Source organism: Phoca vitulina, unplaced genomic scaffold (assembly GCF_004348235.1).
Source record: "Phoca vitulina isolate PV1807 unplaced genomic scaffold, GSC_HSeal_1.0 scaffold35, whole genome shotgun sequence".
NCBI classification, from domain to species: Eukaryota; Metazoa; Chordata; class Mammalia; order Carnivora; family Phocidae; genus Phoca; species Phoca vitulina.
Genome location: NW_022589738.1, coordinates 6,094,812 through 6,106,845, shown reverse-complemented (window position 1 = coordinate 6,106,845; position 12,034 = coordinate 6,094,812). Strand labels below are relative to the sequence as shown.

The 12,034-nt window shown below is 36.6% G+C and overlaps 1 protein-coding gene across 13 annotated transcripts in view; it reads left to right on the top strand.

The window, feature by feature from the left end:
* DMD (dystrophin) overlaps positions 1 to 12,034 on the top strand; it is a 2,446,616-nt gene that overhangs the window by 1,185,171 nt on the left and 1,249,411 nt on the right. For all 13 annotated transcript variants that reach the window (XM_032426633.1, XM_032426634.1, XM_032426635.1 and 10 more), the window contains one exon: positions 8,717 to 8,878. In XM_032426633.1, the coding sequence (XP_032282524.1) occupies positions 8,717 to 8,878 (162 nt within the window). The remainder of the gene's footprint in view (positions 1 to 8,716; positions 8,879 to 12,034) is intronic.

Here is a 12,034-nt window from a genome sequence, read left to right as displayed (position 1 = left end):
TTCTGACTGTTCCTTGTAGCCATCTTTTATTCTCTGCCTCTACCTCAGTTTATCAAGTGTTGAATTCATTGACTATGACAGTAATTTGCTGTATAGTTTGAACCAGGTAGGACAGAAACATGAAATATTTTGCTTCAAGTTGATGGTTGTTTCATTTTTCTTACTGGCATCCTGAATAGATCCCATTGCTTTCCAGGCTCTGTGAAATTAAAAAGTTAAAGCCATCTTAGTTCAGCTTAAAATTTCAATCTCATATTCAGTTTAATGTTCTTCTACTGTTTCCATTTCAATCTTAAACCATGGCCTAAGTGACCTGCAGTTAAAAGGAAGAGTGATCAATTTCCTCTCTGTACCACCATCACTTTTCCTTACCTACTCTGGGTCCCATTATTCTCCATTGACCTGAGAAGTAGGAATGAAGGAAAGTTGGCAAATGTCTCCTGTTAACTAGCATTTTCGTGGTGTTCATGTATTTTTTATAACAAGGACACAAGCATTGACTTTTTGGAGGGTGCAAGTGTGGACTCTTTAAGTGGTCTTATAAAAGCTCTTCTGTCTTCCAAATTCTTTAACAAGAAAAACATGCTTAGTGAAAATATCTTCAAGCCTCTTCATCATGGAGTACTCTTGCTCCTTAAGCAGTGTTTCTGCTAGACAACTCAAACATGGCTGCCTTTTTCACTGTCTTCTTGACCTATGGAAATGTTTCTGCCACACCAAGCTTTAGGAAGTACAGGCTGCTCCCTCGCATCACTCTGCCATCATATCCATTTTTTTTTTTCTTTTATACTTAGGTAGAAAGCAAATAACGCATTCAGCTGCATAAGCAGAGTCCAAGTTGGTAATTAGATGCCATCCCTATTTACTTAGGACTCCCAGACTCTACAAGTGATAGTTTTGGAGCTACCCTCATTTGCTTGGGGCAGAAAGATTGAAGTACCACTTTTCATTCCTCATTGATGAGTAAATGGAAGATGCCATCGCACTGGGCCATGGATTCAGCCTGTCTACGATTCTCTTCAAAATCTTCATGGACTTTTAGAGTAAGCAAGCTTGGTGGAGTAATGAAGGAAGAGCCAGATTTCCCACCACTTCAATAAAGTTTTTAGAAAAGACTTATTTCCATCTCTTAGAACGAGAGGAACTTAGGACTCACTGTTTTCAGTTCAAGACTAAGAATAGCTTATAAGTTGCATAAGAGTTAGGAGGAAACAGCTAATCAAAATGGGTGAAGGGGCAAGGGAGGTACAGGCTTTCAGTTATGCCATAAATAAGTCATGGGAACAGAAGGTAGAGCATAGGGAATATAATCAATGGTACTGTAATAGCGTTGTATAGTGGCAGATGGTAACTACACTTGTGGCGAGCATAGCATAACGTAAGTACAGACTTGTCGAATCACTATGTTGTACCCCTGAAACTAAGGTAACATTGTGTGTCATCTGTACTTCAATAAAAAAAATGCTCTCAAATAACTCACCAAAATAATTCAGTCAAATTGAATATTCTTACTTGGTATTTGAATAAATTACAACCTCTTAATAAGTGACAAAGGAAAACTAAAAGGAAATAGTTGCATTAATTTATTGGCACACTGAACTTGAGACTCCAGAAAAGAGAACATTTTGGTGAAGGACAGTCTGTATGTGCAGTGAGGTGAGGCTGTTAAATAATGCAGATTGGTGGCTTCTTTGGTTTCCATGTTAATTTCTGAAGAGCCACAGGAGTAGGATTTGGTTTTACCACATCTCTTAGAGGACTCCCACCCTCCAGCCACTGTCCATGAGAACAGTTCTTAACTCGTTATTGTTCTATTTTGTGCAAGGTAGTGGCATTCAACGTGGGACCAATTAATGCTCTCCCTCAAGCAGAAACTGCAAGAATTTGTAGCTGCTTTACTTGCATCAGAATTTGAGAAATAGTTTTCTTGAGTTCATCTACTACTAAAATCACTCAAAGAAATGAGGCCTAACTGAACAATGACTATTCTATATCATTGCTTAGGGAAAAGAAGATAAGACAATGATGAAAGTCAAACTATTTTACATGTCTAGTCTCAATGACAAATACTTATAAACAATAAATAAATGTATTTTTTACTACAAGGTGATCATAAACCGTATTCCATTTTTTTAATGAACTGACATCTCTTTCCTTTGTCCTAGAAATTTTAATGAACACAATTTAGAGAATTCCTAGGTAATTCGTTGTCACAGAGCCTGAAGTTTTTTTGTTTGTGTATGTGTTTGTTTCCATAAATTGAAGCAGAATAGGCAAGAATCTGTGAGAAAATCCACAGTCTGGACTTCTGAAAAGCAAGTGTCTCTCGAAATATCAGCCCACTAAAAAGAATGCCTTTTTTAGGTAGGGCTAATGAAAGAGTAAATTGTACAATGTTAAGCCTGTATCTTTCGTGCAATTTACAAAGCAAAACTGAGAGCTCCCTTGGCCTGGCGTGTAGTAAGCAACCAAGAAATATTTATTGAATAATTGGATTAAAAAAAAAAAGGTTTGTGAAAGATGCTAAGACATTAAAGTGCATCTTTTGCACATTCATGCTTTCCATTCTACAAGACTTGTAACACTCTTACACCCCTTCACAAGGGATTCCACAGCAAAGGGCTTCCTGGTGAAAACCTCGTCCACAATTAGATCCAGACATCAAGTCTTTCCCCAGTTTTTTGCCAGAAAGCAAAAGCAAATAAAACAATCACACACACTCCTAAAAGAAGAAAAAAATAATGACAAAATCTCTCCCATTCCCAACCCTAGATCCCACAGATACTGGAAGAAAATTATTTTTGTGGCCTCAAACTAACTCATGCTATATAGTGAATTAAATTTCTCAGGAATTTCTATTTTAGCGCATATATATATATATTTTTTTTAAATTGGTATAGTATGTAACCAAGAGAAGAATTCCATCAGTACATCAGTATAAGATAGGGAATTTTGGACAGAAATACTCTTCTGGCAATTTTTACTCATAAAGTATAGATTTGGTTTTCTTCTTTCTTAGGCTGAAAAATATTGTATCCTTGCATTCTACTAGATTTTTTTCTGGTTTGGTTGTTATCTTCCTATAGTGAGAGACTATGTAATATAGTTCAATTCTGCAAAATATTTTGTGCTTAATAAGTATTTGCTGTTGGCTAGGAAGGTTAACTGTAAGGGAAATGTATCTTTCTTTTTTTTTTTTTTTAAAGACTTGATTTATTTGACAGAGACAGTGAGAGAGGGAACACAAGAAGGGGGAGTGGGAGAAGGAGAAGCAGGCTTCCCGCTGAGCAGGGAGCCTGATGCGGGGCTCGATCCCAGGACCCTGGGATCATGACCTGAGCCGAAGGCAGACGCTTAAGGGACTGAGCCACCCAGGCACCCCAAAATGTATCTTTCTAATGTCTCAGAAAGTCCTATTTTAATAGAGAAAACACCCACATTCCTAATTCATTTACAATCATGATCTTACCTATCATTAAATGAAATAAAAATGATTATATTTTATAGAGCCTTTAATAAGTATAGCGAGGACATATAGCTCCTTTAATGAATGATGATTTGTAAAAAGTTATTCGGATAACATGTGAAATTTTTTTTTCTATTTTTAAGCCTGCATTCATATTTAAATACATTTATTTTGGTTCAAATTCCCAGTTTTTATTTCACATGAGAAATTTATTCTGCCAGAATGAAAAATTCATTCTTCCCTAGTTTCTTAGCCATATTGCTAAGTATTTGTAATATTGGGGCACAAAGGTTATTGTTTAATAAAATAAAAATGTAAAAAACAAGCAATTCACTGTGGAGACAACTGTCCATTGCCAACAAAAGTCAGTTTTTGATTTTATACTCTAGAGTACTTTGAGGAAATAATAATGTATTTCCATGTATGTTGATTATTTTAACTTAGTTTTCCTTGAATTTTTCTGAAAACCAAAATAAAAATTTTTTCATTATGCTTTTTCCCTGGTAACCATCATTAGGATTCCCTTTTTTACTTTTGTATTTTTGTTGTTGTTGGCCAGCCTCTCAATATCTTTGTAACTCTCCTCATATTTGTTGTTTTTGTCTAGCTATATGATTCATCTTACTGATAAGAGAGTTAGCTGAAGACATGGTATAACTTTTTTAAAAAATAGTTAAGCTGTAATCCGGACCAGCAGCAAAAATCTGAATCTGGGTTGGGACTGCCTACCAACTCTGTTCAATGAGATAGCACAGATCAAGTGGCCAGAGGGTCCTAGAAAATCCACAGGCCCGGCCCCCCATCAGGGTTTGCCTAATAAGATGGGAAATCCAAATCAAAACCTCAGTGAGATACCACCTCACACCAGTCAGAGTGGCTAAAATTAACAAGTCAGGAAATGACAGATGTTGGCAGGGATGCGGAGAAAGGAGAACCCTCCTACACTGTTGGTGGGAATGCAAGCTGGTGCAGCCATTCTGGAAAATAGTATGGAGGTTCCTCAAAAAGTTGAAAATAGAGCTACTGTATGACCCAGCAATTGCACTACTGGGTATTTACCCCAAAGATACAAATGCAGGGATCCGAAGGGGTACATGCACCCCGATGTTTATAGCAGCAATGTCCACAATAGCCAAACTTTGGAAAGAGCCAGGATGTCCATCGACAGATGAATGGATAAAGAAGGTGTGGTATATATATACAATGGAATATTATGCAGCCATCAAAAGGAATGAGATCTTGCCATTTACAACGACGTGGATGGAACTGGAGGGTGTTATGCTGAGCGAAATAAGTCAATCAGAGAAAGACATGTATCATATGACCTCACTGATATGAGGAATTCTTAATCTCAGGAAACAAACAGAGGGTTGCTGGAGTGGTAGGGGGTGGGAGGGATGGGGTGGCTGGGTGATAGACATTGGAGAGGGTATGTGCTATGGTGAGTGCTGTGAATTGTGCAAGACTGTTGAATCACAGATCTGTACCTCTGAAACAAATAATACAATATATGTTAAAAAAAAAAAAAGAAGAAGAAGAAGAAGAAGAAGATAGCAGGAGGGGAAGATAAACCATGAGAGACGATGGACTCTGAAAAACAAACTAAGGGTTCTAGAGGGGAGGGGGGTGGGAGGATGGGTTAGCCTGGTGATGGGTATTAAAGAGGGCATGTACTGCATGGAGCACTGGGTGTTTTACGGAAACAATGAATCATGGAACACTACATCAAAAACTAATGATGTTATGTATGGTGATTAACATAACAATAAAAAATTTTTAAAAAAGATGTTTAGAAATAGAAGGCAGCTTATGCCATGATTAGTTCAAAGAGATTTGCAAGCTTAGATTGACATCAGGTCTTTTCACTCCCTGAGATGATCAAAGAATCCATGTGTATTGGTCTCTCTTACTGACTACCAGGCCAAGCAAAGACCCAACCTATCTGAGGTCAACTCTGCCATCATCTCTTAGGTCATTTCATTTCTTTCAATCCATAGAATCTTATGAATAGAAAGGGTTAGATTTCTAAATATAATTTTGAGGCTAGATATGTGGTTTAACATTGTGCTGTATTATATCCTATTCAATTATATTAAAATTCCACAGATGTGCGCAGGAGAGTAGGTTGTTTTTGCCTTTAGCCAGATAAAGGACCAGATTTAAACAATGCCTGAGTGGGCAATTACTACATGCTGTGATTGGAAGCTTTCTCCAGCCACCTGTCACAATGGTGAAATTTTATCATTAGGGATCCATTTCTCTGGAGAAAGTCTGGCTAAGCTACAGACATTCTCCTGTACAATACAGACAGCTCTGATTATAGCCATAAGCACTGTTAACTGAATTATGATGTGATGTAACTTCTCGTTGAAGTTTTGACTGAAGAAAGGGGAAACTGCATTTGAATTAGATTATAGGCCAAGGTCCTGGTCACTGATTTGGATCAAGTATTTTAATAGAAGTAGACTAAAGTTTCCTGTAAATAATGTTCCATCCTATTCTGATACTTCTATTTTTTTATTTTTTCCTATTCTGATAGTTTTAATTCCAAGCACACACATACAACACACCAAAATAAAACAAAAACACCAAAATAAAGCAAAAACACAAACAGGAAGGACTTCTCCAAAGGATGCGTCTGTCTGAGTGGTGGTGACTTTTTCCCCAATTTCTTTTCTAAATCCAATTTTTTGACTACTTGAATACTTCTCTGTTTTCCCCACTAAGAAGCCTTGTTACACCATTTATTCAGTCATGGACAAAAGTATTGGTCTTTTTTTCTAGGAGCTGGTATTGAGCAATGAACAAGACAGCCATAGTCTCTAATCTTATTGGCACTTAAAGTCTGAAATAGAGGAAAAAATTAATGGGAAAATGCATTATGGTGTGATACATATTGAGCCAGAAATACAAAGTAGAACAGAGAACATAGGGTGTCAGGGACAGCCACCTGGTGAGGGAGATATCCAAGTTTCCAAGGTAAGAGTTAAAGGATAAAGGTAAATTAGCCAATAAAAGGAAGTTGGGGTGGAATTGTTTGAGGAAAAAGGAGTAGCACGTTTAAGACCACGTATCAAGGGGCGCCTGGGTGGCTCAGTCGTTAAGCGTCTGCCTTCAGCTCAGGTATTAACCCCGGGGTCCTGGGATCGAGCCCAGCATCGGGCTCCCTGCTCGGTGGGAAGCCTGCTTCTCCCTCTCCCACTCCCCCTGCTTGTGTTCCCTCTCTCGCTATGTCTCTCTCTCTGTCAAATAAATAAATAAAATCTTTAAAAAAAGACCAAGTATCAAGAGAGACATAGTGTATGCTGGGGAATGAAAAATAAAATTTCTCTGTAGCTTGAGCAAGGACTATGTCCAGCCCGGACTATGAAGGGACTTTAAAGCCATATTAAAGAGTATTGCATCTATCCTCAGGAAAATAAATACTAACTAGAGGATTTTAAGCAGAGAGCCATCATTTCATTTTAGGAAGAACACACTATAGATGTGTTGCAGATGGGCAATGATAGGGTAGGATACCAGGCAAGAGCCTGCACTGTATTTGAGGCAAGAGATGGTAATGACCCCAAGTAGAGTAATGACAGTGGGGAGGAGAAAAGGATGGAATCAAGAAATATTAGGAGGTAGAAGAAATGATTGGGAATTGATTGACTGATTAAACACAAAATGGTGAAGGACATGATAGAGGAAGAGGAAATATCCAGAATCATGCCTAATAAAGGCAGTGAATAATTGCCAGTCTCTGAAATAGAGGATAAAAATACAGAGCAAGAGCAAAAGCAAGTTGGGGAGGTGGGAAGTAGATGAGAAGGGGGCCCAAAATGTGTCCGTATTTGGTCATGCTGTTGCTTTGGTTGCTGTGGGATGTCCAAGTAGAATTGTCGAGTAGGGCAATATATATATGCACGTGTGGAGATCGAGGGGGAAATCTGGACCAGAGACAGAGTTGAGAGTTGTGAGCGAAAGAGGGCTAACCGAAACTAGAGGTGTGGGTGGAATGAGAAGAAAGGAAAGCCTAAGGTAAAATCCTGAGAACGATTTATGATCCAGGTAGAAATACCGAGAATGCCCTCCCACTCCTGTCGTAGTGTAAGACTTGCAGCTCTTTTAACTTTAGTCATAGTTGAGTAATGTTGTGTTCCAAGTTGGCTTCATTAGAGAATAATGGCATTTCTAATACATTTTAAGCTAAAGAGCCCACTATATATTATTTTTTATTTTTTTTTATATTTTTTATTGAAGTGTAGTTGCCACATTAACTTCAGGTATACAGCATAGTGATGTGACAATATTACGCTGTGCTCTTCACAAGCAGGGTCGTTTTTAAAACCCCGCTCATGGTCTGTGGGACAGATAGTTCTCTTATACCAGATAATCATGTCTGCACATCATATAATATAGACAAATGCTTGCTGTGATGCATAACTTAAGGAATTCTCAGTAAGTTGCTTGTCCCAGTCCTTGCTTGTAGAACTCTTCTTCTAAAGGTGAACAGGTCCTTGAAGGGAGACTGTGCAGTCTGCTCAGCATGCTATTTATATTTGGAAAGTGTTAAATTACCCTAATCATACCTATAGTAACAATCAAGATTAATTGCAGCTGTATTAGGATTACTTATTATTTGTTCCAGTTCAGCAGTAACACAGATCCAATTGTACAAGTGATTTCCATAATCCAAATTGTGAAAGAAAACAGGGGGGAAGAAGCCCATGCGAAACTGGTAGAAATCGTATTTAAAATAAATCCATAACCAGATGGTTGTTGAAATTCTCTTTTTGAAAGAAGCTGATTCTGAACAGATTGTATATGTGTCTCACTGGTGGAAGTGGATTATCCATCTTGAATTGGATTGTGATGACGATGACCCTATTCTAAGTAAACCAAATCTCTTGAACTATATAATGAGATCAGGAGGAACATTCGGCCTGAGAACGACAGATTGCAACGACGCAGATGATTTCACTACTGTTTTTCTTTCCAGCTTCATTCCTTGATATACATAATTCTGTGGTTTTTGTCCTGCAGAGATTCCGGATCCTGTAGTTCTGTGTGCTAATTCTTATTTCTTATTTTTATTTTTATTTTTATTTTTATAAGCAGAGCTGAATGAGTGGCAGGAAGCTGCGAAATCTATCTTACAAAAAGGTGATTATGACGGAGTCTAGAATCTTCATTTCCTTTGTTGCAGGTTTGCAGGAAAACTATTGCGAGTAAACATTGAACCGCTTCCTTCTTCCTTCTTTTCTTTAGGCCGTGAGGAGGCAAAAGTTGCTTGAGCAGAGTATCCAGTCGGCCCAGGAGATCGAAAAATCCTTGCACTTAATTCAGGAGTCCCTTTCCTCCATTGACAAGCAGTTGGCAGCTTATATTGCTGACAAAGTGGACGCAGCTCAGATGCCTCAAGAAGCGCAGGCAAGTAAACTGGGAATGAAATACTATTACTTGGTGTGTTATCGGAACACGACATTGCTGAATTTCTAAGTTAAAATTGAGTCAACTAGTTGTATGGAGGGTTATTTGATTGACTGATTTTACTGTTTGGAGGTAAGAGGGAAAAAGAGCTCTAGGTTAACACTCTAAGATTTATTTTTTAAAGTATGTAATAGAGGAATTTGAAATAGAGACACTTACAAGGCAGGGAAATAGCATTCGGAAGTCTGCTATTAATCAGTATTTTCAAACCATACTTAAGCTAGAGGGAAACTTTAAGAATGTAAATTGTAAAGAAGGTATTTTTAGGGTGCCATTAAAAATGCAGTCTCAAATATTTTATTATCAACTCATCTTTGTTATTTTAGAATCATAAGTCTTATGATCTCTATATTGTTCTACATGTGATGTGTCATAAGTAGTTGATAGCAAAAAATTTGAGATGTAAATTTGCATTTATTACTAATAATCATACCATATATACTCACATGTACTCACACATCCCACTCTGTTCAATCCAAATTATGAAATATGCTAAACCAGTTTTTCTAAAATGGGAGTTAAAATAATAATGAAAATAAATCTAAGTTAATTTTATACTGAATAAATTGATGGAATATCTAAATTAACTTCCACCTTGGGATGTATTTTTTTAAATGCTATATTTCTATTTTTTAATAACTTTAAATACATGTAAAGTATAATAGGTATTATTTATTTCAATATCTTTGGAATTTTCTGGTAGTAAGGTAATGTAACTACTTTTCAAATCTTAGGTACATTTTATGAACCCAATAACCACGGATAATTCAGACCAGTAAGTTAAGATGTGAGGGGCATTAGAAGGTTATCTACCCATTCCAAGGGCCCTCCCCCCACTAATTGGTGGAGATGCCTGAATGTTTTCATTTTAAAATGAATTTTTGGATTAAGTGTTGGATTTACAGATCATGGTTACAGTGCAATTATAGTGCACTGAATCATAGTCTAACTGGTACCCAGAGCATCGTTACACACAATAGCATGAGGTAGTTTACCATATTGTCAAAGTTTGACCACAAAGTCCCTGAGAACATGGGGCAGGGTACAGGTAGTTTTGATAGGCTTACAAAGTCCAGGGCACAGGGTTTCCTCATTGACCATTGCAACAGGGGATGAAGAAAGTATAGTTTAGGGGAATCCTGATGACAGCATCCTCATGATAGTTTTTCACTGGGACAAGTGTAAATCGTAAATGGGAGATGATTGTGAACACTGTTGAGGATTTTAAGCTCCCTGGTATGTGCAATTCTTCAAGCTTACATTACATACATTAGTGCTCAACCATTAACTCTTCCTAAGACTGTCCCAATTTGAGTCACATAGAAAATTTTATAGGCAGGCTTTAGAAAAATACATGACAGGAATGAGAAATTATTACTTAGTTGAGAAGAACTTCATGATTATAAACTAAAGGCAGAATAGAGTTGTTTCTTTTTTTTTTTTTAATTCAGTGACATAAACTTGGAGGAATGTTTGATTAAAGACTGCTCATAAATTTCTGAATATAATTAAGGGAAATTTTGAACAATATAAATATTAAATGTTAAAATTGGACATTTGTACTATAAAATATATAGTTTTTCTAAGGCTTACAGAATGAAAGTATGAGTAGCAATATGAAAGTATGAGATATGCAATAGCTATTATTGTCTTAGAAACAAATGGGAGCTTTTAGGGAAAAAAAAAACTTGTTTAGTTGAAAAGGTTGTAGACTGTGAGTGTTCTTTTTTGTTTAGATATGAATGCAGGATTCCATAAACATGAATATAACATACTAGTTTTTAATACCATAATATAAAGTGTTTTGTTTGTTTGTTTTCAAATAAAAAAGCTGTAGTAAAAATGTTTTTAATTATAACAGTTCAAAATACTTGCAAATAACAGCACACAAGTCAATTAAGAAATTTTGAATCTACTTGAAAAAAGGGATTTTAGAGCACTAACAAGCTCAAATCCGTTTTCCATGCATTTCTGGTTGCACCTGCATTTTCAAGATAATTCTTGACTTTGAATTCCCCAACTGGTAATATATAATATTGGAAAATGCAGGCCACCCAAAAGAAAGAAAAACATTCTTCTCCAAGATTTTATTTTAAGATGACAGCAAGTAAATTGTTTTCTCAAACAGAGTTATCAGGTACTCAGATTTACTTCAAGAATTACATTTCCTGAAGCTCAATTTGAAACTCTCTTGAAAGAGACAAATAGAGAGTAAAGAGACTGTCTGTGAAGTAAGAACATAAGCAGAGTTTGCCAGAAAAAGAAGCCACTAAGAATGCCGCCAAAATGACATTTTTTCTAACTGTCTATCATGGGGGCTAACTTTCCTGGCTTGTACTAATACAAAACAACTGGTTTCTTTAAATTTCCATCTAAGTTCATTGTTAATTAAAAGATTAGGTAGACTTAGCTTTCCCTTTTCAGAAACCGAGTGCTTGTTTTAGTATATCACTGAGAAGCCGGACAAACAAAACGAATGCCATTGCTGTATTTGGTCCTCTTAAATAATGTGCTCAGATTTGGCCACAGAGATTTGTGGATGTCTGACTCCACCGTGTGGTGCAGTAGTAGTTTTGCTGCCAAATTAAAATCTGTTACTAGAGCCTTCTTTTTCTGCCTTTTAAGATTGAGATTCTCAGAAATAACAAATTCTCAGTGTTACAAACATATACGCGATGTGTATAACTTTATAACAGGTATGCTCTTATTATTTATAAAAGGAGACATAGATCAAGATGGGTTCTTGCATTACATTTGCCTTTATAACTATAGGGCAGAAATGAGCTCCCCACTGCCTCAGCATGTTCATTGATCAGTTATCTGTTTTGATTATAGAACTGGGCCTTCCAATTCTAAATCAGATTAAAAATATTTACTGTTTTATTTAGTAACATGAGCTCATAGGAGTGAAGTCTAACCTTTTAGACAGTAAGATTACATATTGTGAGGATATCAGAGCATACAGTGACCGGAGTATTTTTTTTCAGTCAGTAACACTTAAACCAAAATCTTAGATCGTAGAACCACAGCATCAACTGCCCAATACCAGGCCATTTAAAGCAAGATTTTTATTAAAGTACAAAATTAAGATAACAT